Raw genomic sequence first — 27,728 nt, forward strand, 5'->3', positions numbered from 1 at the left:
ATCCTATTTCAAAATAAAAAAATAAAAAGGGGGCTGGGGATGTGGCTCAAGCGGTAACGCACTTACCTAGCTGCTGAGAGCCATTGCCAAGTAGGAATGACGCATGGCATGACCCAGGTCATTTGCAGTGACATTGCATGTAAGGTGACCTTGCTCAAGGACCAGGGCAGATCAGGGTTTAGGGCGATTCCAGGTTTAAGGTGTATCCTGTTGGGAATAGGGCGTATCCTGCTGCCTCCAGGCACCCACTCCTTGAGTTCCCCTTGAGTTCTCCTGGGATTCAGAGAGTATTTGGGATTCAGAGCCCGGTGAAAAGCGTGGATTTTGCCCAGAACCTCTGTGTAGAGTGCCGGTGACAGTTTCAGAATAAAGAGTTGCTGTTTGAATCTACAAGGTGTGAGTGGCTCGTGATTTTGTGCCCAGCCAGACTGCGGCACCTAGCATGTGCAGGGCGCTGGGTTCGATCCTCAGCACCACATAAAAATAAAATAAAGATACTGTGTCCACCAAAAACTGAAAAATAAATATTAAATCTCAATCTATCTATCTCTCTCTCTCTCTCTCTCTCTCTCTCTCTCTCTCTCTCTCTCTCGCTCTCTTCCCCCCCCTCTAAATAAATAAATAAAAATAAAATAAAAAGGGCTGGAGATGCAGCTGAGTGGTATAACACCTGTGGGTTCAATACTCTAAAAAAAATGTTTTGGATTTTGAAGCATTTCAAACTTTGGATTTTTGGAGTAGGGATGCTCAACTGATAAAGACTATACAAATATCCTAAAATCTGAAAAGCTACAAAGTCTGAAATAATTCTGGTCCCAAGCATTTCATATAAGGATTACATAGTCTATTGTAATAATGTTAGTATCATTTGCAAGTTTGTGGTATTTTTGACTCAGAATGAAGTCAAACTATAGACCAGAAAACACTGTATTATAAGACTTTAAAACTTTTTATGTGTAGTGAAATGTCCTATTAGGAAGATGTTTAACTAGAGATTAAAAGTGTGGTTTCTTTCTTCTTTAGAAGAGAAGTTTACAATTGCTCTTCCATTTGGGCAGTAGAGAATAACTGAAGCAGATGCTCCCAAGTCAATTACTTTATAACTTTAAATATAAAGTTAAAACCCTTTGTATTTCAAATGGTTAAAGAATAGTGCCTCACCCTTGAAAAGAGAGGAGGACTTAGGGTTGGTTGGTGGAAAGACTCTGCAAAATGTCTTCAACCTTTTGGGACTAACTTGCACACTGGATATGGTTGCATGCATAAACTGAAAAAGCTGATTATGCAGATCTACAACTGAGAAGCCCTAATTTAGAATATTCTTGAAAGAACTTGGCATTAAGGGAATAGTTTCATTCTCCCTCAAAAAAAAAAAAAAATCACTCGGACTCTGCCAGGATCTGGACCAGTAAGAGTATCACTGCAGTAGGGAGCAAGCATTATCCACCAGGTTGTTCAGGATTAGACTTCTACTCACAATTCACATTGCAGTGAGAAACAGCAATATCAATAAACCAATCAGAATCATGTCCCTTTTATGACTACCATCACAGGACTGACCCATAGAGTTATTGAACAATTAGTAATTAACTATTGAAAAATGAGTTCTCTCTAAAGGACAGTATTGCACTTTATGTTACTGAGCTATAAGAGAATCAGAAAAATTAATAAGAAAAAATTGGAGGTAAGTCTATATTTGAGCTTTGTTTGTGGAAAAGTTTGACAATTATATAAACTTTCAATTTCTACATATCTGCTACCCCCCAAAGACCTCCCTATAAAGATTAACCATTTTAAAAACTCTTAAAAAGTAAAGGGCCCTTCAACTTGTTTTTAGCAACCCAGAAAGAATATGAGTATGAGGACACTCAGCAGCACAGCTTATAGGGGACTAAAATCTCATGGGATACAGTGGGTGGTAGCAATTTAATTCCTGCAGCCTGCAACAAAGGAAGAATGGTAAGCATAGCGAGGGGTATGAACCTGAAAAGAACCCTAGGCTGAGTATTTCCCTAAATTCAACTGAGAAATACAAACTTAGATTGTACAATATATTAATACAAAAAATGGAAAATTTCTAAAGAATTATGTAGAGAAACACTGCTGTCATGGCACCATTCTCACCATCCTCCACTCTGTCAATATTCTCTCATTGTTATATATATAACTAAACTAGAAGCTCCTATGGAACGAAACCCATTGTCTTATTTGTATTTTATCTCTCATAAAGTTTATGAAATTACCTGCACATAGTATAGTATTTGGTGTCAAGAAAATATTCAATTGTTTAATAAATGAATTTCTTGATACCAAATAAATAAATAAATAAATGTAAAGATATTGTATCCATCAACAAGTAAAAAAATATTTTTTAAAAATTCCAAATTGACCTAAAAGTGGCTTAACAAGGTGAAGCAAGTAGAGGAATCTACAATAAGGCTTAAGGACAGTGACGTGTTTGATCAAAAGAAATATCTCTTTTTCATAAATTTTTGTTCAGATCTTAAAAAAATATCAACTCATGTGACATTCACAAAAGTCATCAGTAGCTGAGGAAAAAGGTTTTTTTATGCATTTGACTACAGTTGATATCTAATTAATAATTAGAAGACCAGGAAGGCAAATTATGCCCTGTATTAAATGGAAGTTTTAAGATAAAAGTGCACCAAAAAACTTGGAGCTTTCCAGACTGAACTAGTTATACATCATTTACACTTAAAAATCTCAACATACTCAGTACCTTTTTCTGAAAAACCACTTTCTGACCATTTATTAATGTTTAACTTTTAGAATTTGTTTTTCCATGACCTTAACATGAACCTTGGTGTGATATACTTAATATACCTTCTAAGATATAAAGCACTTGTTTATTTATGGAAACAATGAACCATAATAACAAGATAAAGGATAAGTTGAGGTACTTTTGACCAAGATGGATACCTTTAAAAAATTCCATTTTCAGGTAAAAAATATTGAAGTATACAAAAAAAAAATCTGATACTGGTATAATTACAGGAGTAACAATTGGTGTGCAGAAAAATGTTATTTTAAAACAAGAGCTATGTCTTCTATTTTTCTATAAAATAACATAAGAATATACTAGCTTATAAGATTTTTTTGAATTTGTTTCTAGCGATCAAATTTTTTCCTTACTCTTCCAGAATTACAAAGTACTAAATAAGAGTTTGCATAAACAGCGGTTTACTCCCATGTATTACACAAGAGATGATTTTTAGAGCCCTAAATGAATGTGTATCTTGGAGGTGTTTGGGCATTTATTTGAAATTTATTTTGGTATTAGTTTACTTCATAAGTAAAATTTGCCTTATATCCTGTAGCATATTCTCATCAGCAAAAATGCAAAGTAGTAAATAATTCAAAATATATTGTATAGCAGCAACCATAGATTTTATGGAAAGGATATTAGGTCATTTTAAAACTTCTTTATTATCTTACTAACACAATCTAAAATAATATATCTTGTCTACTAACCTATTGGAGATACTAAAAAAATTCTCTCATGAGTATATAATAGTCTACATATAAAGTCAGACCTGGCAGTATTTTTAAGAGCTACATGAAGAGATTTAAGGTTTGACTAGTAATACTGTGTTTTGACATCAAATACTATCCATTCATTTATTAAATCTATATCAAAATGTAAAACAGGAAAACATTAGAAATGTGTTCCCAAAGGAAAAATGAAAAGTTCATATATTATAGACCAACTCTTTCCAATTAAACAGGTTGGAACACCAATGGTGACATGAGGGGGTGGCCATCTGTCAGTACATAAAGGACTTTGTGTCTGCATACAAAGGCATTGCTCAACCCACATCTGGCTCCTGCAGCCAAAATCTACCCTCACTAAGGCAACTCCTGCTGAAATATAATGGCATAAAGGACAGGGAAATTAATTTTTTAAAAGTCAGTTGTTTGTTCCATAGTTTTTCAATGTGTGAGAGAACCAGGACAGAATTGAGTCTGCTTTTTTACTTTTATTTATTTTTGGAATGAGAACAGGGAGTCAAAACAGAAGAGAATTTGAGTAGGTGTTAGATAAGATTTCTCATCTCATTGTATAATCTTGGGAAATTCAACTGAACTATCTCTCTCTCTCTCTCTCTCTCTCTCTCTCTCTCTCTCTCTCTCTCTTTCTCTCTCTCTCCCCCCTCCCTCCCTCCCTCCCTCTCTCTCTCTCTCTGATGGATATAATACCTTTATTTATTTTTATGTGGTGCTGAATGCCTCATACATGCAAGGCAAGCCCTCTACCAATGAGCTACAACCTCAGCCCTCAATTGAATTCTTATGTTTTACTCCATGTGATAAATTCTTCTAATCTCTCTTTCTTTCTAATTTATAACTTATAAGGCAGACCTCAGTTTTGTGCTCCTCTAGAAATCTTTTCCTTATAATTTCAAATTACCCCTTTTCTTTTCCTACTCTAAACAACTCTACTTACAAATTAAGCATATATTTATCAACTATTTTATATTGTATTCTAGTTGTTTGTGTCCTTTAGTCTTGCAAAGATTATAAGTTTCTTGACAAAGGCAATTATAATATTGTTTTTTTTCTAAAATATTGCCTAATACAAAGAGAAAGCAATATAATACATATTGCAAATGACATTTGTTCATCAAAGGGATGATCCTCTCATGTTCCAAATTTCTATTAATCCAAAACTGGGATTAGCCCTTATCAAGCAGAGCTATTTACATAGCATGAGTTACATCACATGAGGGTTAAGGTCTAATTACCAAGGTCAATTAGAAGCTATTCCTAGAAAATAACAAGTAGTCTAAGTCATAGCATCAGAGTTTCTTACAATAATCAATCTCTTGACCCAATACCTGAGATTTTGAGAAAGGTTATATCCACACAGTGGCTAGGAAAACATATTCTAGATCTATACTGCAAATGTTTCAATGTTACCTCTTTTGTTTACTGGTTATCTCCTGGTAAATTAGGCAAATTACCTAACTTCCAGTTGTTTTCCTGTGCAAATGAGAACAGCAATAACAGTGTCTATCTTATATTGTTGCCATGAAGATTAGATGAGTAAATCACTGAAAAGGGCTTAAAATATTGCCTAATATGTATTTAATTAATTTCAGCTATTATTATTCTAAAATATAGAATATTCAATTTTAAATGGTATAATAGGGTTTTATGAAAATGGAAGCAAACAAGTGAAAAATCTTTCCTTTATAATGAATAGTTTCTTTTTTAGCCTATTAATAAAAAACAAATACCTCAATTCTTTCTTATACTCAAGTCTGGTTGATCTAGTCCTGCTCTTTTAAGATACTGATTCAATTCCTCACTATTTTCTGTTTTGGTTTAGATCTGGACTGTTCCCCCCCCCCAAAAAATAAATATTATTCTGCATTAAACCATAGAAAAATGTTATTTTTTCTCTAAAATGTACATACCTATCCTTGTAGCCAAAGACAAATAGGAAATAGGGAAAGTAAAAGAATTAAAGATTGGAAAGAGGAAAAGTGACTGGAAGAGAAGTGAAGAAAGAGGCCAAAGTATTGTGAGGATTATCTAAAGATAAGGCAATCATCTAGAACTCTGACAGGAACATTGTCAAAGAGACAACAGTAAGCCATGTGTATAAAATAAGGGGTGATGCTGGAGAGCAACAAGGATTTGGTTGGAACAGCATAGTCTGTTGCCATGAGCTTCACAGGTTTGTTTGTTTATTTTTTTCCTAGGAGGAGAAAGGGAGAGCACTCAAGAGGTATGAGGAAGATATCTATTTCAACTCCAGGCCGGGAAGTAAGTAGTAACAGAGAAAATAACTGCAGGAGAAGCAAGGTCTCTCCAGATTTCACTTAGAAGAAGCTGTAAATGGTTTGATAAATCAACATATGCAGATAATATAAATTCATATGTTACTTCATTGTCAAAAGAAACCTACAGGATAACAAAACCTAGAAGTTACACATAGAAAATAGCCCATGCAGAGTAAGTAATAAAACAGGTATTTTCTACCTCCTTCTTAACTTTAGTCATTCATTACTGAAAATCAGATATTCTATATGAAATACTAACAAAAAACCTATCTCTCAATATTTTGAATGAAAAAAAAATACAATTCAAAATGACCAAAGCCAGAGTTATAGCTCAGTGGTAAAGCACATGCTTAGCACATGCAAGACCCTGGGGTTCAAAACTTAGTACCAAACCAACAAACAAACAAACAACAAAAAAAAAGTGTACTAAAATATAGTTAAGCACCCCAAAAAGGTAACAAACTTCCAGGTTAGGATGCAAAATGTTGAAAACATCACTTCTGGATCAAAACACATTTCTAAGGTTATCAACAGCATTAAATCATCTTTGTTGATATCTGGTAAACCTTTTAAATCATATAAATGTGATTCTGATTCTAACTAGAATTTAATACAGACTCCCACACATTATTTTGTTAAAGATGTAGTATATGGCTTATTCACTTTTAGACAGAAATACAAATTTTTCTTCTCTAAACATCAGCCAAACACATTTAACATTAAGTAATTTTGGGACATTTGGGAGTCAAATACTAAGAGACTTTCTAATAGGAAAAAAATTAACTATGAAGTCATTCTATGGAGTCTTCATATTACATTTGTTCAATTAGACTGAATGGCTATATTAATGTAAAAATAGGGCAAATTAACAATCCCTACCAAACATCAGAATTTTCATATTTCAAGTAAGAAAATAGTAGCGATCTCCTCAAGAGAGTTTCTGTGAAGATTAAATTAATAAATTAGCATAGTGCCCTAGTACATAGTACATGCTCAATAATTATTAGTTATTTATCTATTCCTATTATTTTTATTATCTGTCTAGCAATTGTAGCTTATAAATATTTATACATACAGAATATTCTTTGATCCTTAAGACATAACAACTGTATGCAAGAGAAAGGACATGGATTTCCACCTCAAAAGTAAAATGATAAATGCTTAAAATAAGTGCCTAAAGTTACTTGGTCATTTAACAATACCCACCATGACTGGAGATAAGCCACCTATAAACCAACAGTTGCCAAACTTTTTCTTAAAAGACCATATGACTTGCAGGCCATATGGTCTCTGTTGCAACTATTAAACTTTGCCACCGTAGCACAAAAGGAGCCATAAACAATGCTAAACAAATGGGTGGGGCTATATTGCAACAAAGCTTTATTTATGAAAACAGGTTGTGTGCTAGATTTGGTTCAGGGACTATGGTTTGTTGATCCCTGCCCAAGACTTTTAGGTTAGCAGTCCTATGTATTTTTATAATACTTTATGGTCACTACCTATTTTCAGGATCATGATTTATCATTAAACTTCTAATATCATTAACCATCAGGGACAATATAAATCAGAAATAATTTGTGAAATAACTTGAAGACAGTAATATACACTACATAGATATTATTGCAACTGTTTTTTCCTCTTCTCCAGCTTTTAAAACTCTCTTTTGTCTCTTTCCTTATTTCTTTCTCCTTTAATAAGGCAGTTGGCTTTAAAGTAAATACTTTTCTATTTTCCTAAAAATTAGAGGCAAATATGTTTGCAGAATCTTATCTTAAAAGATATGGTGGACATTTGATGAGATATTAAAATAAACACACTTATCAATGTCTTGTCTTAAAATAGTAGAAATGTGAAACTTTGTAATATAACTTATATGGACATGGGTTTTGGGAGGGAAGGGAGAGGGTGAAGTAGAGGGAACAACAGCAAGCAGTTACTATATTCTCAATTTCAAAGAACAGAGTTATTATCAGTTTTCTCATTAAAGATGTTACACAGGGGACTGGAGTTGTGGCTCAGTGGTAGCGCGCTTGCCTAGCATGCATAAGGCACTGGGTTCGATTCTCAGTACCACATACAAATAAATAAAATAAAGGTCCATCAACAACTTTAAAATATTAAAAAAAAAGATGTTACACAGTGTGGTAGTAAAGACACCAGACTTGGAAATGGAAGACCTAATTTAGAATTGTTTTTTTTTTTCCAATTACTATCTTTGTGACCTAGTAACCTACATATAAGGAATTGCTGTGAAGACTAAGACAAATAACCATGTTATAATACCAAGCATCATAAACATTGATTATTGTTGCATTTGAAGTTATAAACTTCCTAATCAAGGACATTTCTATATGTGAATAAAAGTACAACATGATACAATACAGTGCAATAACATGATTTGTAAAGCATCCAAAATATCTATTGCTAAGGATAAAGTACAAAAGCACTTTTTTTTTTTGCCAAGAAGATGAAAGTTCTTTAAAAACATTCCCTTGTATACACCAGAAATATTCTTTGAAATTAAAACAAACCAGGATTTATTACATGATGTGTGCTGAATATTTTATAATATATCAACCCATTTAACCTTTACAACAATCTTGAGATGAAACTAATCCAATAAAATGAAATGACTTGCCCACAGCACACAATGTCTTGGATTTATACCCTGGTTACACTGATTCTAAAGCTATATTCTTTTTATTACATAATATTCTTTTCATCTTTTTGACTTGGGATCCACATAAAGCTAAGTGCCTTATATAAGGCCAAAGAATAATTAATTTTGGTGTAGTAGTAGGTAAATTTTACATAACAAGGCATGGTTTCACCAGATTACATCTCTCCAAATCACAAACTTTTTCAGGGCTATTTAATCTGGTTTTGGCCTCAAAAATGTAATTGTAAATAGGATGAAACCAGTCCATTTACCACTAACTTTTTAAAAAAATGGATATAATCAAGTGAAACCTTAGATGTTCAACCCTAGAATTTTGATAGGAGAAAAAAACCAAAGAACAAGTTTCCTTAAACTCCGATCATACATTAATAAGTAAAACAAAATATTTTCATTGGAGATATCTAAAAGTTAGCCCTTCCAAAAATCAGATTCCTTCCTTAATTTTTTTACATGAAATTTAGAGAAACTATCACAAAATAAAATTGGTGTCCCCAATGTTTTTGAAGAACTAAATCAGTAAATTAGAAGCTTTTGGGTTATGATATTACATGTAACATACAAAGTGAGGGAATAAAAATATATAAAATATTTCATAAATTTATGATCATTCTTTCCCTTTATTTAAAAGAATCTTTATTAATCCACCCTTTTATCCCCTTGCTAAAATAAAATGAACTTTACCTCCATCCTCTATGCTTACCTGTTGCAGAGGACGCTGAGGGCCCCATGTAGACTACAGTGACATGGCAGACAGAGCCCAGAAGTGTGATTCAGGTAAAAGCCCTCCTTGCAGGCTTCACAGTGAAGTCCCTGATAACCTTTCTGACATTCACACTGCCCTGTTGTCAGGTTGCAGTAAGTCACATCCAGGCTTCCAACCCTAGAGCAGTTACATACATACTCTGAAAAGGAAAGGAAAGAGACATATCAAACAAAGTTCAATACCCTTTTAATAAAATGAGCTCTATTTTATTTCTCATAATAAATGTTTGTGACAAATTTGTAAGGCTTGATAAATTATTTTTATCTAGTACTAATTTACTATCTATACTGTTAATTTACATTAGGAAAATGTAAACAGGGAACATAAAATTATGTATGGTTCATAATTATAAAGCTAACATTCTCAATTTCCCTTCCAGTACTCTTTATGTTATTAGCTTTTATGAATTGGAAGCCTCTAAAAGCAGGCTTATCTACGTGGCACTGAGAGCACATGCTAGAAATGAAATGTGAAATAATAAATAATCCCACTGCATAACAGCAAAGACCTAAAATACTGATGATTGAATCCAATAACATATACAAGGTCATATAAGATTGTGTCACAGCCGTAATCATGAGCTAATATGTTCCACCTAGGAAGAAACTAATAGAGAATTGAAGATTTAAGGTAAGGAAATGATGAACAATGAGTCCAGAATAAAAAGACTGCAGTAGTAAAAACCAACCATAATGTGTCTTTCCCAAATTGAAAGATTTAGAAAACAAATATTTTCTTTAGATATATTTCAAGCAGCTCTTTGGATGAAAATAATTAGAAGCCCTTGGTTTTATCCTTCTAATAAAAGAATTATTTGAAGGTTAGGATTTTTTTTTCTACTACATCTACTCATTTTATTAAAAGGAAATTATTTTTAACATAGTTTGACATATAATAAACACAGTATTTTGTAAGCACCTCCAAAAAGATGTAGTAGAGAAAATAAAACTTAGAATATATTCTAGGTATAAGTTTCAAAGCTTCAGTTCAAAACAGAGATGAACTTAGACTAAAAGAAGTCAGAGAAATCTATGGTACAAATTATACTCATGAATAGGTAAGACAGTATATAAACTGGTAACATACTGATAAAAGTTTACTTCAGAAATACAACCCTTACATGCTATTTTTTATTGTTTTTCTAAAAGTTTCTGAATAACTACAAATGCAGCGACTTGAGAAAAGTTAAAAAGGGATGTTCCTTTTTATCTTAAAAAAAAAGAAATTAAACTTCAAAATTCTTTGTGTGATCACACATATCATATCCATGCAAGACAAAACAAAGAATTCCATGAAGAAATTCCCACTTGGCCAACTCTGTACCTCCTATGCATCTTCAGTTCCTAACCGTTGGTGTCAGTTAATAAACAGGCTCTTCACACTTCTTTTAATTTATACACATAGTGGGTGATTTGTTTATTTTATGCATATTCCAAGCATGGATAGTGGATTAAAAATTCCAAAGGAAAGTTCAGATTTCTTTAGCCCCAAGTATAGGAAAGGAATCGGCTTGCCACCACAATCAATGTTCTTTGTTTTGGGACTGGTGATGTGGTTCAGTGGTAGAGCACTTGTCTCACATGTGCTAGGCCATGGTTTCAAACCCTAGCACTAAAGAGGAAAAAAAATCTTATTTTAACTAAGCTACATAAGCATGGTATTTCTTTGAAAGAGTTACATACTTTTACTTTATATTTACTTTCCAGGCATGTGTGTGTGGTGGGTTTTGTATATAAGAAAGGCATGTTCAGTAGCTTTTAAAGCTGCCAACAACAACTTCATGGTAAGACCTTTGCTTCACCAAAAATAGACAGAATGCTTAAAATAACATTTTTCTTCTGGAATTTGGCAGAAATTCAACATATATCCAACTCTTCCTGCTGGACAAATTTCATCACAGGTTAAACTAACCAAATTATGCTGGTACAGAAAGAACTAGCTAAAGAAAAATAAAAAGAAGTTTCATAACAAAGACAGTAAATTTATTCTACTTTTAATATTAAAGGTATTTCCATCTGAATACTCAATCAGTATTCTCAATGAATCAGATATAATTAGCAGTATTTTTTAAAGAATGCAATTAATCTAAGAACTCAGAGATTTAAAACACAGTATTTTTTTCAGTAAAGATTTAATGGATAAACCTTCAGTACTAACCAAGTTCATTGGCTATTTTTTCTACTGAGTAAATTCAATTTCTTCATTACCTCCTGAACATACTCTTGTTAGTCCCGTCTCTTAACTTTTCCTCATTCTGTGCACTTTAAATGTTTTCTGTTCTTCACATATTCAAACCTTCCTCCTATTTCAAGAAGCTGAAACTTAGTCCACCATAACTTCCAACTCTATTGTCCCTCCTAACACCTACTACCTGGAACTCTCCTGAGAATGTGAAGAGACAATAAAGCAAAACAGTTCTGTATGCAGACCACAGAGGCAGACAGCTAAGATTTACCATGATACTCTCTCACTAAATTTATAACCTTAGGCCAATTAGTTAACCTCTGTATGCTTTCATTTTCTTATCAACAAACAGGGCCTAATAATACTATCTATAACACTCATCCCCAAAAGTGGGTTTTGGAAGTACTGCAAATAATTAACATAACAGCTGGGGAAAAGTGGGATGTGATACTAGAAAAAATAACATAAATGTAATTAATTTGTTAGATTCATTGGCCACAGCTTTGTTACACCCCATAGACAAGATCTGAGAGCCTAGGAATGGATTTATTACCATGGCATCTTTGGACAATGTCTAGAAAATGGAATTAGTGCCTTGTTATACAGAAATCCAAGTTGTGAGCCATCCAGGTAAAAAATAAAAGGATAGCCTGTAATACTAGGTTCCATGCATCACTAATATGTGTGCCTACAAACACAGTGATAAAACAGAAGAATTTAGGATGTGGTTTCAGAGAGGATGAAAAACAAATATTCATTAATTATATGCCATGGTACTAATCATCCTACCCATAGTAAGGTGAATGGCAAATATTTTAGCAAGAGAGACCACTCTAGTTGTGAGAAGGAGGCTGACATCAAGACAAAGATGTGCTATCGTGTTAATACTTTTCTCCAAAATAAGCAAAGAAAAGGAAACAAGAACAAAGCACACCAAGTGTCAGAGAGCGTGTACATCTTTTCATTTATAGCTCAGAATCTGAAGTTCCTTCATTAACCTCAAATGAAATGACCTAAGTGAAATGAAAACTAAAATTTCAGATCCTTCATGGTTCTGGACATTTGTGAGGAACCAGATAGGAGATAATGCAGAAATAATTCAATCCCTTAGTAGAATGCCAGCAATATGAAAAAGAGAAAAGGAAATTTCAATGGTAGAATCAATGGGAAGGACCTATAGCAAAGACAACAGGAAATGCCGACTTTTAATGAAGAGGAATCTCAGACACCAGAACTCAAAGGAGTCTCTGACATGATTAATGGTAGGTCATTAGTGTGAATGTTAATGAGAATGAAACAATATGAAGAGGACACCAAAAGATAAACACAAATAGTATCAATGAAATGCCAAAAAGTTCATTCAGTTGCCTAAGTAAAAATATGGAATAAAAATTTGCCAAGTAGCAGGTTACCTTCCAATGCCCTATACTTCTTGGGAAAAGTATATTCAGAAATAATTATTCAAAAATAATTAAAGCAATATAAATGTTCACAGAGAGAATATAATCTTTGGCAATTTTTTTTCTTTTTGTATTTGCAGTTTCTGGAGAACAATGAAACATAGTGATTTGAACCCTGAAGAAGAATAAGAGAATAAAATCTGGTGCCAAGCTGCTTTAAGCATTTGAAAAGAGTAATTCAAAGGTCCAGGGGCTAGGGGTGTGGTTCAGTGGTAGAGTGTTTACCTAGTATGTGCCAGGCCCTGGGTCTGATCCCCAGAACTGGAAATAAAAGAGAGCAGGAGGAAGAGAGAGAGAGAGACAGAGAGAGAGAGAGAGAGAGAGAGAGAGAGAGAGAGGAAGGGGAAGGGGGAGGGGGAGGAAGGGGAGGAGGAGGGGGAGGAGGGGGAGGAGGAGGAGGAGGAGGAGGAGGAGGAGGACGGGGAGGAGGAAGAAAGAAGAAAGAAGAAAATATATATAAAGGCCCAGAGAAAGAATAGTTCCCCAGAGAACTTCAACTTGTGAAATAATTTTGATGTAAAATATCCAAAGAAATCACTGCATACAAATCAAATGGTGCACTTTTTCAAACACTCCTTAGTAAGGACCAACCAAGAGAATAATTTTGCTTGTAAGAACCACAAGAACCTTTGTACACAAACACCTGTCTTGATAAGCAAATCTGTTATCTGCAGCTATTTCGCACTAATGCTGGGAGTTTTTTAAAAAATATTAGTTGGGCTGGGGATGTGGCTCAAGCGGTAGCCAGCTCGCCTGGCATGCGTGTGGCCTGGGTTCGATCCTCAGCACCACATACAAACAAAGATGTTATGTCCGCCGAAAACTAAAAAATAAAAATATTAAAAAATATTCTCTCTCTCTCCTTAAAAAAATATATTAGTTGTGATAGCATGTCCTAGTGAATATGTCCCTACTCTCTGTGCTTCTGTTGTAATTAACTATGATGTCTGGAGGCACAAGCAATTTAATACAATAGTGTGATAGCTAGCTCTTTATAGGTTAAAAAAGAACTATAGCCAGTGACAGTGACATGTTCCTCTAATTCCAGTGGCTCAGGAGGCTGAGGCAGGAGGATCACAAGTTTGAGTCCAGCTTCAGCAACTTAGCAAGGCCCTACCTAAGCAACTTAGGGAGACCCTGTCTTAAAATAAAAAAATAAAAAGAGCTGAGGATGTAGATCAGTGGTAAAGCTCTTCTGGGTTCAATCCTTAGTAGCGCCCCCCCCAAAGAAACTATAAAAGCAATAAATGAAAAATTTGAAGATGTATGAAAAACTTGTTTCTTCAGTCAATTCATGATGCAAACCTCTTAAAACAAAGAAATGTTAAATTGATAACAGTATATTGCTAAGCTAAAAGTGATTATAAACAAGTATTGCATTTAAACAGATATTGGATAAATAATTGAACTTTAACTAATAGAGGAATCTAGTTCATGAGTACATCCTGAAATTCTACTATAAAAAGTTGAGTAAATACCCTTGCAAAACACAATTTACAATCCCATATTCATTTAATAATAATTTTACTCATACTTTTCAATATTTCAAATACTATTATATATGAAGAATACCAGGGGCTGGGGTTGTGGCTGAGTGGTACAGTGCTTGCCTAGCATGTGCGAGATACTGGGTTCAATCCTCAGCACCACATAAAAATAAATAAATAAAATAAAGGTATTGTGTCCAACTACAACTAAAAAAAATTTTAAAAAGAAAAAAAGAATGCCAAAAAAAAAAACTGTTCTAGGCTTCTCCTAAACTTTTCACTCTTCCTTTATTCAGAAGACATATAAAATATACTGTATTGATATAATCTTTTATTCAATATCAAATAAGCAAAAACTAGAACAAATATATTCAAAATGCATTAAGATTCAGTACTTCCCTTGTAACTAAAAATTTAAAACATTTAAAAATTCAATTAATAAATTTAAACTTATTTGAAAAATATTTCTAAAACATTACTTTTATGAACTACAAGCAAAGTATTCTAAAATACACTTTTATAATTAAAATAATAATAAGGACTGGAGCATAGCTCAGTGATACTATTTGTCTAGCATACACAAGGCCCAGGGTTCAATTGTCAGCACCACAGAAAATAGAAAAAGAAAAAAAATTATAAAAGGTGGTTTTTAAATGTACCACCAGATTTTATTTTTTCCAAATATTCCTTAAAAGAGGGGAAGGATGTTCCTCCAAGTCTTCAATATATCTAGATTTCATTTCTCTATTTGGACCTGCATACTTGATACTTTAGTATCATCACTCAGAAAACTTTATAAGTCAATAGCTAGAGGTCATCTATAGTTATGAAGAAATTGACCATACTGAGTTTACTGTTACATGAAACAAGTTGATTCCAGGATATGAAACATATGGGAGTTTAAGAACAAAAGTCAGATAACATGGTCACTTGTCATGCTGGAAGAATTATTATATCTTAATATCAAAGAATCAATCATGCTTGCATCTTCTCAGAGAATAACCTCCTATGCCTCTGCTTTTTCTCACCCCTCCTTTTCCCCCTATTAATTGTGGCCCAATGTTTGAAAATAAAATGAGGCAAAGAGTACTAACATAAAATAGGTACCCAATAAAACATCATTATTTTTAATATATGGATTTTATTATCTTTATCAGAAGAGTATTATCATTTACTGAACATATATTTAAGATTCTGAGAAATGAATAATGGCTATTCAAAGTTTAAGTGCAAAAGAGAGAATTCAAACCATAGCCTCAGCTGCAAAAGCAGATAAAAGTAGTTCTACTCTTTACATATACATCACAAACATTATAAGAACATACACTGAATGCAAGTCAAAGAGCAAACTAAACATTAGAATGCAAAGAGTGTATTCAGGATATAGCTGGGTTGTAGAGTGAGTGCTTAGTAAGCAGGAGGCCCTGGGCTCAATTCACAGCACCAAAAACAAACAAAACAACAAAAACAAAAAATGGCAATGACTAGCCATCTGTTAGAATAGCTAAACAAAGCAAACAAAACCTCACAATACCAATTCTTGGCAAGGATGCAGAACAACTAGAACTTTAAAAAGTCACTTGTGTGAGTGCAAAACAATAAAGAAACTTTTGAAAATAGTTTGATCATCTCTTATAAAGTTAAATGATACACCTTTACCATATGACTCAGCAATTCCATTCCTAGATGTTTATCCAAGACAAATGAAAATGTATTTTCACAAAAAAACTTGAACACAAATGTTCATAGCATCGATATTCATAATCACCACAACTTGGAAAGCATCCAAATCTACTTTAACTTGTGACTGGATAGACGATGGTACAGCCACAAAATAGTAATAAAAAAAAAAAAATAATCCACTGGCATGCAAGAGCATGAATAAATCTCAAATATGTTACGCAGAATAAAAAAAGCCAAACTCAAAAAGCTATATTATATGATTCCATTTACCTGATATTCTAGAAAAGACAAAACTATAGGGGCAGAGAATAGACTAAGGCTTTGCCAGTAGTTACAGATAGGAGGGAAAGCCTGACTAAGAAGGAGATGCACAGGGGAATTTTGAGTGGGGAAGGAAACTGTTTTGTATCTTGATTACATTTATCAAAATCAATAGAACTGAATATTCAATGAGCAAACTTTATTAGATATAAATTTTTAAATAAGCAAAAATTATATTTTAAAAAAGCAATAAGGTTTTATTAGATTGGATTTTTAAACTTTCTTGAAGGGATGCCTTGGTGTGTCACAAGCAACTACTTTAGCTGGTCTGTGGTTTTAAAGTCAACCAGAAGATTCAACAATGGCTCAATCCTTTACTAAGTAAATGTTACAATTAAGATAGAAGGAGGTAATTAATGTGTCGGCTGATTATTACATAAGGAGGTGTATAACATTCTAGGGTTTAAAATGCTGTCTAAATAAAAGGAGTGGCAATTACTATGTGTATGGTATATTTCTTCTTTTCCTTTTGGCTCCAACTTAAATTTGGGGATGTAATTGCTCTTGTGTAAAATGAGGGAGAAGAGAGAAAAAAATGAACAATAAAAGATGTACAGGATTCCCATTCCTTTTTTCACTTACAATTGTTTATTTCCTTTAGATATTCATCATTAAAAGTTTGCCTCTAATCAGGCACAATAGCACACACTTGCAATCCCACCTACTGAGGAGACTGAGACAGAAAGATCACAAATTCAAAGTTAATCTCAGCAATTCAGGGAGGCGCTTAACAAAGTGAGACCATGTCTCAAAATAAAAAGTAAAAGGGCTGAGGATGGAGCTCAGTGATACAGTGCCTCTGGGTTCAATCCCCAGTACCCACCCACCCCCCACCAGCCCCTTTAGAAAAAACTTTGATTCTAAACTGTTTCAACAAAGACCAGGAAAACGCATATAAAGATAACAACTTTGAATCTACACAATATATCCAATTTAGAACTTCCATCTTTTTCATAAGCCCAGGATAGGATCTAGAAAAAAACAACATCTCTTATGGTTTTCAAATTGAAAAGAAAAGGAAAAATAATTGACAAAAATCAAAGAATTCTTAATTCAAACCTCTATCTGTGTATCAATTCTTTAAAAGCCAATGAACTATATTATCTTTACTATGTGTATGGTATATTTCAAAATACACTTTTAATTAGGACCATATTTCATCTTTGTAGGTTTGGAGAAAAGGAATCTCAGAAAAGGAATCTCATTCTAGGGAAAATAAGTTATCAACAGAGTTTTTATTTTTATAAAGGTTACTCTAGCATAATATTGATAATCACATTACATTTCACATGTATATTATGCCAAGGTAGGGTCACAAATCTTTGAAAAGCTGGGAAACTTAATATTAAAACTGTTGAGTTTCTTGAGTTAAGCCAGACCTTGTAGAAATGTGGAAAGTTTTAAGCCACCACCTTCAAAGAAAAGCTTTAAGATTTACCTCTTCAAATGAAAATGTAGCCATTAAATTTTCCAATCACAAGTTACTATATAAGGAAACATTTATTCTACTTTATGGTGGACATATGAAAATAATGGGGCTATAATCCAGTTTTTGTTGTTTAGTGCTACTTGCCCCTGGCTCATTGCCAATTTTCCAAAATTCAAAGATAATTAATCTAATAATTGAGACAAAAGGACAAGTTCTGAAAATGTAACAGCTAACTTTTCCTACTAAAAATGAAGACAACATTACCATTTATTGAGCATGTACTATCTGTGTATCAGACATCACACTAGAAACTACACATATATGGTATCCTTCTGCCAGTCTTGCAATATAGGCAGTTTTAAATAGGAATCTGAGTCTCAGAGAGATGAAACAAATTATTCAATTAACCAGGACTGGAGAAAGGACAAGAACCCAAATGAATAACTCCTAAGTACATTCATTTCACCATAAGAAGCTTCTACCTTTGAAAATGAGTAAAAAAAAAAAACCCCACCAGACAGACCATGAACACCTTAAATCAGACTTTGCAACTAATTAAATAGTTCTATGATCTTCAATGAGTCTAATTACTCTGAGTTGTAGTGACTTAATCTATAAAATGTGAATAATTTTCATCTATCATAAAAAAGATAAAATTATGTACTGTCACATTTGCTGCTTTTGGCTTATAAATACCCATTTTTAATTGAATAACTAGTGTATCTAGTAATCCTAATAAGTCAGAAAACACTTTTCTTTGAAAGTTTAAATGTATATATGCTATGTTTTCAGGGAAAATTCATAAGTTTGAAATTGCTCATTAAGAGCAAATTTTCTCATCATTTCTCTAAATTTCTCATAAATGCTTAATATAGAAATGATCAATATGTAACTATTGAGTCGGGCATGAGGGCACATGCCTGTAATCCCAGCGGTTCTGGAGGTTGAAGCAAGAGGATAGAGAGTTCAAAGCAAATCTCAGCAAAAGCAAAGCCCTAAGCAATTCATTGAGACCCTGTCTCTAAATTAAAAAATACAAAATAGGGCTGGGGATGTGGCTCCGTAGTTGAGTGTCCTGGAATTCAATACTTGGTATTCCAAAATAAATAAATAACTATTGAGATCTACTCAAAACCTGATTTTATTTTATGAAATAAGATTAGAGCTGATCAATTTTAAAACCAAAGGTCAGGGCTGGATTTGTGGCTTAGTGGTAGAACACTTGCCTGGCATGTATGAAGCACTGGGTTCAATCCTCAGCACCACATAATAATAAATAAATAAAATAAAGGTATTGTACCCATCTACAACTAAAATATATTTTTTTTAAAAAAAGTTCTTCACAATGAATTAAAACCCATAAAATCCAACACAGGATACAAAAGACAACAAAACAACACACAGAGGCTGAAAGTAGCTGAATAAAAGAGATGAAGTAGGTAAATAAAGATAAAAGGAAAATTAGTAGAGCTCTCAATATGAGGTAAGAATAGACTTTGGGGGGAAAGCATTATTAGGGGCAAAGAGATCTTCTCACTACATAATGATAAAATGTATAATTGATTAAAAAGACATAGAGTTCTAAATTTGTATGCATCTAAGATTGTAGCCTAGAAATATACAAAGTAAAATGGGAACAAATATGGTATTATCTATGATGATGAAGAGGGATAAGGATGTACTTTCTATTTAAATAGGATATTCACCATTTTATCTCCAAGATGTGTCATTTTTCTGGAATTTTTGGAAATTATTCCCAGAAATTAGAATCAGAAATGAGACATGACAAGAAATACTCTAAAACAGGAGGTGGGTTTGGATACCAAGAATTAGTACTGGTTAAACTACAGCTTTTGCTCATTTTCTAGCAGAGGAAACCTTCTTTTAACCTAGAATTGGAAGAATTATGCAAGTTTCATGAAATCATGAAAAGGTTGGAAGAGAAAGGCAATTTGACTATGCTAGAAAAATATTTACTCTAAAAAATCAATGTTTTAATACTTCTCTCATTAGATTCTGAATCTCTTTTTTCCCTCTAAAAGTTCTTTGTGCCTTCTGCTATTTATCCTCAATCATGTTCCTAGAGTATTCCTAGAAAAAATCACTCTATGAAGAACTGACCTGTTAAAGGTTTTACTTCATTAAGTCCCTAGAACTGCTCCAAGATCCTGAGACTTTTCTTACAGCTTCTATACCCACTGCCTGCATAGGCTGTTTCCAAAGTGCCCTTCCCTTTTAGTCTTCCATTCCACCCTATAACCAAACCATTAGTTCATTTCCAAATTCATGGAAAGGAATCTTCTTTCTCTTCCTCTCTTCCTCCCTTTCTCTTTCACTCAAGTTTCCCTCCAGTTTCAGGCTATCCACCTCCTTCAAGATCAAACGATCTCTCCAACTGTGCTCTTTATCATATCCTCTCCCAGCTCTTTACAGGAATCAGCCCTCCTCCCCCTTCAGCGTTTTTAGACTTTCACTTTTCCCAGAATCTTTCTTCAATATGCATTGAGTTCTTCATAATCTAAAGCATACTTTGTTTAATCTCCTGCTCTGCTTAACTTTCATTTATCTTCTAAATAAAATTTCTCAAACCAAAAATACAGACTGCCTCTTTTTCTTCACCACATGTTCTCTTCTTAATGTTCTACAATCTTTTCCAAACTCTACTGAAAATTCTTTCTCAAAAGTTGTGACCCAAAACAATATCCTTATTGGGCCATATTATTCCTAACCTTTAGCTTTCTCCCCCACTTTTTTAAGGGGTGAAGTGTTGCTGAGAATTAAACCCAGGGCCTCAGACATGCTAACCACATGCTCTACCACTGAACCACATACCCATTCACACCCCTTCCGTTCTGAAACTCTTTCCTCCCTTGGTATCTGTCATTAGACAAACAATCATGAGTACTGAGAATTTATCTGTCAAGTCTTGTCCTTGTGCTACCACTGCCACAAAGAGAGAAACTTGTAATAATGGTTCCCATTGAATCCTGTCTCTGTATGTCCACGTCCCTTTGTATTGTGATATTGCTGCAATTTCCCATCAACCCACTGTGAGATGTCCTTATGAACGAGGCATAATTGAGGTGACAGTTCCAGAACCCAGGTCTCAGGGAACCTTGCATCTTCTGCCTTCATTAATTCAGTTGCCATGTAGAGAAGCAAGGGCTAAACCATTGAATGATAAGAAGACTCCATGGAGAGAAACTTCATAGTTACCCAGCCATCTCCATCAAAGCCCTAAACATATGAGTGAAGCCATCTTAAATCCTCTAGTTCTAACTTAATGCAGCAACATGGCCTGGGAGAGATCACAGAAGAACTACCCATCACAAACACAAATAAATCATTGCTTTTGCTTCAAGACACTGAGGTTTGTGGTGAACTTGTTACACTGCAATAGATAGCTGATATATCCAGGGGCCTGAGTCAGATGATTTTATCATAGCCTGTCAATATCTTGGGCTGGAGCTGGCACAGCAGCACATTGTAATCCCAGTGGCTTGGGAAGGCTGAGATGGGAGGATTGAGAGTTCAAAGCCAGCCTAAACAAAAGTGAGGTGCTAAGCAACTCAGTGAGATACCCTGTCTCTAAATAAAAATACAAAATAGGCTATTTCCAAAGTGCCTTCCCTTTTAGTCTTCCATTCCACCCTATGACCAAACCATTAGTTCATTTCCAACTTCATGGAAAAGAATATCTCTTGGGCTGGAGCTGGAGGTCTGTGGTTGACTGTTTGCCCACCATGCTTGAGGCCCTGCATTAGATTCCTAGCATTAGAATCAAATGCTTTTTGTTTCCCTGGTTGTAGACACCCAACTAGACTCCATCCATTACATAATAGCCAAGTTAATCTTCATCAAGTTAGACTCCCTTAGAAAGGTCAATGTTTCCTTGTTATACTTTCTTGGTTTGTTTTTAATATTTGCTTTCTCAAAAGACACCTTATTGGGATCTGTTAAATCAACTCTTTATTACAGTACACGGAGGAAACACAGACAAGGTGGTAATAATACTTAGTAACAACTTAAGATCAGTTCAAAGAGAAATCTGAATTGTTTGGGGAAACAATCAAGGCTAAACACTTACACAAACCTGATAACTATGTTAAGGGGGAAAATATTACTAGATATTATAGACATTTTTCTTTTTTAAAATTTTTTTTGTATTTATGCACTTTGATATATCATACATAGACAGGATATACTTTCTCATTTTTCTGAGTGTACATGTTGCATAATCGTATTGGTCATGTAGTCACATATATACATACAGTAATAATGTCTGTTTCATTCTATCTTTCCTATCCCCACATCCTCTCCTCTCCCCTCCCAACACTTCCCTCTACATAATCTAAGGTAATGCTATTCTTCCCTAGTGTCCCCCACTCCCTCCCCTCCCACCTTATTGTGAATTAGCTTCTGCATATTAGAGAAAATAGTCGGACATTTTTCTTAATCAATTATTTGCCTCTTGGTTGACAGCCCTATTTTTTTCTTCAATTGTGCTAAAATATATATAACATAAAATTTACCACTTCAATAATTTTACATATATGGATTTAGTGGCATTAAGTACATTCACATTGTTGAACAATCATCACCATTATCTCTATCTACATCTTTATTACACTTTACTTACTATTTTCAATTTATTCGTTTGTCTATTTATTCATTTGCTTCTTTACTCCACCATCAGAACATACAAACAAAGAAAACAGTTAAAAATAACTAAATACCCATAGGTTCATACTGATATAAATAAATAACAGAATACATAAATAAATGACAAGAGTCAGCACTTCCTTACAATAAAATTCCTATTACTTAAAGGTAGAAGAAATGATAAAAACAGAGCAAGATATGAAACATGGCATCTTCAAAAGGCTCAGAAGTGTGTGTGAGATGCCCATGGGCCACTGAGTCAGCACAGCTTAACCAGTTTGGGAACTCTTCCACTACTTATTATAGGACCTCAGGCAGATGCAGAAGCAAGACTTTGAATATAGCTTGTTTTTACAATACCAGTAAATGCAGTAAAGGAAAAACCAAGGTTTAGTGAAGTTCACAAGTGAAATCAACAGGTACTTGAGTGCCTCCTCAAAGAACAACCAAAGAAGGGCAGGGACATGTCAACCTCTACACTGTCTCTCCATTTGGGAAAATTGGCTCCAATGTTTGTAACAGGTGGCCATGACACAGAGAATGCTCACACTAAAAACATGAAAGTGTCAAAGCACCAGTATCTTCCTTTGCCCTAGGTTTAAATTCCCTGTGAAGTTAATACTTTGAAATATGCTTTCCCAGTTGAAAATAAAACAAAACAAAATAATAGGGACTGGTAGCACTGCTTAGTGGTAGAACATGTGTTTAGCATTCATGTAGCTCTGGGTTCAATCCCCAGAACCAAAAAGGGAAAAAAAAAGAAGAGAAGAAGAAGAAAAAGAAAGTAGAAAATTACCATTAGGCAAACACCACAGTAATAATTGTTGAGGAAAAGAATGTAAAAAAATTACTGAGTGAGAGTATTTGAGAAATAGGATATTTTCATGGCCTCAAAGTATCTCTTAACCAGATGCTTTGTAAAAAAACATAGAAAAACTAGTAACTTCTTAGTGGAGAAAACTAGCAGACACTATATTAGTAGAATGATTAAAATTAAATCACTAGTAATAAGACATTTTCAACATGTTCCATCTGATATAATACACTAAGAAGACTACAATGTCACTTTTATGGTATATTTATCAAAACTGCATAACCTTAATTAATCATGAGGAAAACTCAAATTCAGGGAAATTTTTTAAAAATGACTGATCAGTGCTGTTCAAAAGTGTCAAGGTCATAAAAGATAAAGATTATCCTAGGAGCAGTGTGAAGAAGAGGAGGCGAGAACGACCCCCGGACCGACCAAAGCCGCGCGCCGCTGCATCCCCGCGTCCAGCGCCTGCGTCCCGCCGCCGTCGTCACCATGCCCAAGAGAAAGGCTGAAGGGGATGCTAAAGGAGATAAAGCCAAGGTGAAAGACGAACCACAGAGAAGATCTGCAAGGTTGTCTGCCAAACCTGCTCCTCCAAAGCCAGAGCCCAAGCCTAAAAAGGTCCCTGCAAAGAAGGGAGAGAAGGTACCCAAAGGGAAAAAGGGAAAAGCTGACACTGGCAAGGATGGGAATAACCCTGCAGAAAACGGAGATGCCAAAACAGACCAGGCACAGAAAGCTGAAGGTGCTGGAGATGCCAAGTGAAGTGTGTGCGTTTTTGATAACTGTGTACTTCTGGTGACTGTACAGTTTGAAATACTATTTTTTATCAAGTTTTATAAAAATGCAGAATTTTGTTTTACTTTTTTTTTTTTTAAAGCTATGTTGTTAGCACACAGAACACTTCATTGTTGTTTTTGGGGGGAAGGAGCATATGTCACTAGTAGAATGTCTCCAAAGCTGGATTGCTGTGGGGGAAGACACCTTTCCCTTCTAGTTTTGAGAGACTTCCTCTTTGTTCCTAAGAGGAAGGGATTCCCTGATGTTGGCACACATAGCCACCTTGGCACAAATGCCTTGTGGTATGGAAAAACTCAAACTCATCTGTATGTCCTCCTGTCCCTCTCTGCCATTGGCATAGACTTAACTCCCCTAAACCTGTTGGGACCTGATTCCCAACAGTTGGTTTTACCAGTGTGTGGGGCAATCTGGACTTTCCAGTGAAGTCATTGAGAATAGTGTCCCTCAGAAGAGCAGCAGTTCCTTTTCTAGATTATGGATCTTCAGATTAATAATTTTTGCCATTTTCCTTTCATTTCCTGAAAGTCAGGGTCGGCTTGTGAAAAGTTGTTAAACAACATGCTAAATGTGAAATGTCAACCCTCACTCTAAACTTTCCCTATTCAGAGCATCAAATGAAGACTTCATTGGGTTTTATAGTGGCTTTCTGATTTTGGTAGTCCATTCAAGAAGGGAGTTTGAAAGTTGTTGTATACTGTTAACGATTGTCTGCCCATGTCCTGCCTGAAATACCATGATTGTTTATGAAAAGTATCTTTAATAAAGCTGGATACAGTTTGGCTTGGAAAAAAAAAAAAGATTATCCTAGATAGAACTAATTCTGATTAGATAGAAAAGTCTAAGGAAAGTTATCAACTAAATACAATGTGAGATTCTGTGCTGGATCTACAATCAAATAAAAGACATTGATGGAAAAAGTGATAAAATTTAAATAAGATCTGTAAATTAGTAAGTAGTATTATTATCTGTGTTAACTCCTAGTCTCAATGATTTTGATAATTATATAATGTGCTAACATCAAAAAAAAGAACAGAATAAATAATATATAGGAATTCTTTACTAATTTTTCAAAATTTTCTTATAAGTAGGATTATCTCAAAATAATATTTTTTAAAGTAAAGGAGAATTGGGTATGGTGGCACATGCTTGTAATCCCAGAGACTTGGGAGGCTGAGGCAGAAAAATTGCAAGTTCAAGGTTGGCCTCAGCAAATTAGCAAGGCCCTAAACAACTTAGGGAGATCCTGTCTCAAAATAAAAAATATAAAGGGCTAGCAATGTAGCTTAATGGCAAAGCACCTGTGTATTCAATACCCAGTACCAAATAAAAAAACAAATAAGTAAAATAACAACTATAACTTTAATAACTCAGTATCAGAATAAATATGTTATAAGTGCAATGCTCCTAGACTTACAATGGAGTTATGTCCTGGAAAACCACTGTAAATAGAACATATCTTGTCAAAAATGTATTTAAGACAGCTAAACTCCCAAACATCATAGCTTAACAAAATAGTACATTATAGAGTATCTACTGTTTATCCTTTGCTGTCACTGGCCTCGAATCACAAGTCTAATAGAACACCTACTGCTAACCCAGGAAAAGATCAAAATTCAAAATGTGAAGTACAGTTTCAACTGAATGCATAGTGCTTTTACAATGTCATAAAGTTGAAAAAAGTCATTAAATTAGGGACCACTTGTAATAGCAAAAGATCAAGACTAGAAACAGAATTCTTCTTAAAATCAGTGATCCTAAGCCAGATCCAGTAGCACATACCTGGCTACTTGGGAGAATCACTTGAGTCCAAGAATTTGGGACTAGCCTGGAAAACATAGATGGTTATAAAATTCATTCCTAGAACTAATAAATAACTTTACAAAGGTTGTATAATACAAAATTAACATTAAAAAATCAATTGTAGGGCTGGGGTTGTAGCTCAGTGGTAGAGCACTTGCCTTGTACACATGAGGCACTGGATTCGATCCTCACCACCATATGAAAATAAATAAATAAAAATGTTGTGTCCATCTACAACTAAAAAAATATTTTAAAAAATCAATTGTATTTCTACATATTATGAATTTGAATACAATTTTTAAATGTCACTTAGAATAGCCCCCCAAATATGAAATGTTTAGATATAAATTAACATAATATAGATTACCTTTATGTTAAAAACTACAAAATAATGAAGAAAGAAATCAAAAGATTTAAATAAGTGGAGAGGTATACCATAAATAATTAGATCTAAACTTCAAGGAATCCTAATCAAAATCCCAGGATTTTTTGCTGATATTCACAAGCTGGTTCTAAAATAAAAATGAAAAAGTAAGGCAAACTGAATAGTCAAAGAAGAAAAATGGAATACTTACAATAATTGATTTTAAGATTTACTATAAAGCTGTAGTAAGCAAGACAATATTTTTTACTGATGAAAGAACAAACACTAATGGCCAAAGAAACAGAATAGAGTTCAGAAACAGACCCTCACAAACACCAACTAATTTTTGACAAAGTAAAAAGACAACTCAATGGGGTTTGAGGTTGTGGCTCATGGGCAAAGCACTCGCCTAGCACGCATCGGGCAGTGGGTTCGATCCTCAGCACCACATAAAAATTAAAAAATAAAGGTATTGTGTTCACCTACAACTAAAAATAATATATATTAAAAAGAAAGACAACTCAGTGAAGAAGGGTTAGTTTTATGTTACTTTTCCAATAGTGTCAGAACAGTTGGATGTCCACAGGATGAAGACTAAAACTTGACTTAACCTTACTTTATACCAAAACTAAATCAAAATGGACTATCACCATAAATACAAAATGTAAGACTATGCCACTTAGAAGAAACAGGAGAAACTCTGAGTTAGGCAAATCCTTGGATTAAACAAGAGCTTTAACAACAACACCAAAAATAAAATCCATAAAAGAGAAATTTGTAGACTTTCTTAAAACACATTGTTCTTCAAAAGACTAGTATAAAATGAAAACATAAGCCACAAAATAGGAGAAAATATCTGCAAATTGCATTTCTGTCAGAGGACTTAAGTCAAGAATATATAAAGTTCTAGGGCTGGGGTTGTGGCTCAGCGGTAGAGCACTTGCCTGGAGTGTGCAAGGCCCTGGGTTTGATCCTCAGCACCACATAAAAATAAATAAATAAAAATAAAGGCATTGTGTACAACTAAAAGAAATAAATATCTTTAAAAAAGAATATATAGAGTTCTAAAAACTCAACAATAAAAAAAAAGAAAGTACAATTATAAATTGGAAACGGCCAGGAACTATGAGGCTAAGGCAGGAGAATTCATCCTGGGCAACTTACTGAGAATATTTCTCACATTAAAATTTTTAAAGGGCTAGGGATATAGCTCTGTGGTACAGTGCTTGCCTAGCCACGTGTGAAGCCTTGGTTCAAGCCCCAACACTGAAAATTTTAAAATAGGGAAAATATCTGAACAGATACTTCACACACACACACAAAAAAGATATGGCAAACAATCACTTGAAAAGATGTTCAATATCTTTCATTGGGAAAATATAACTAAAACCATAATGAGGGTTGGGGATGTGGCTCAAGTGGTAGCGCACTTGCCTAGCATGCATGAGGCACTGGCTTCGATTCTCAGCACCA

The 27,728-nt window shown here is 34.2% G+C and overlaps 1 protein-coding gene and 1 pseudogene across 1 annotated transcript in view; one reads left to right on the forward strand and one right to left on the reverse strand.

The window, feature by feature from the left end:
• The window catches only part of Megf9 (multiple EGF like domains 9), a 93,907-nt gene that overhangs the window by 35,599 nt on the left and 30,580 nt on the right, over window positions 1-27,728 (reverse strand). The window contains exon 2 of the mRNA XM_040283826.2: window positions 9,188-9,389. Coding sequence (XP_040139760.2) covers window positions 9,188-9,389 — 202 coding nt within the window. The remainder of the gene's footprint in view (window positions 1-9,187; window positions 9,390-27,728) is intronic.
• LOC144377346 (non-histone chromosomal protein HMG-17 pseudogene) lies at window positions 23,660-24,870 on the forward strand (annotated as a pseudogene).

This window comes from Ictidomys tridecemlineatus, chromosome 4 (assembly GCF_052094955.1).
Source record: "Ictidomys tridecemlineatus isolate mIctTri1 chromosome 4, mIctTri1.hap1, whole genome shotgun sequence".
In the NCBI taxonomy this organism is placed as follows: domain Eukaryota; kingdom Metazoa; phylum Chordata; class Mammalia; order Rodentia; family Sciuridae; genus Ictidomys; species Ictidomys tridecemlineatus.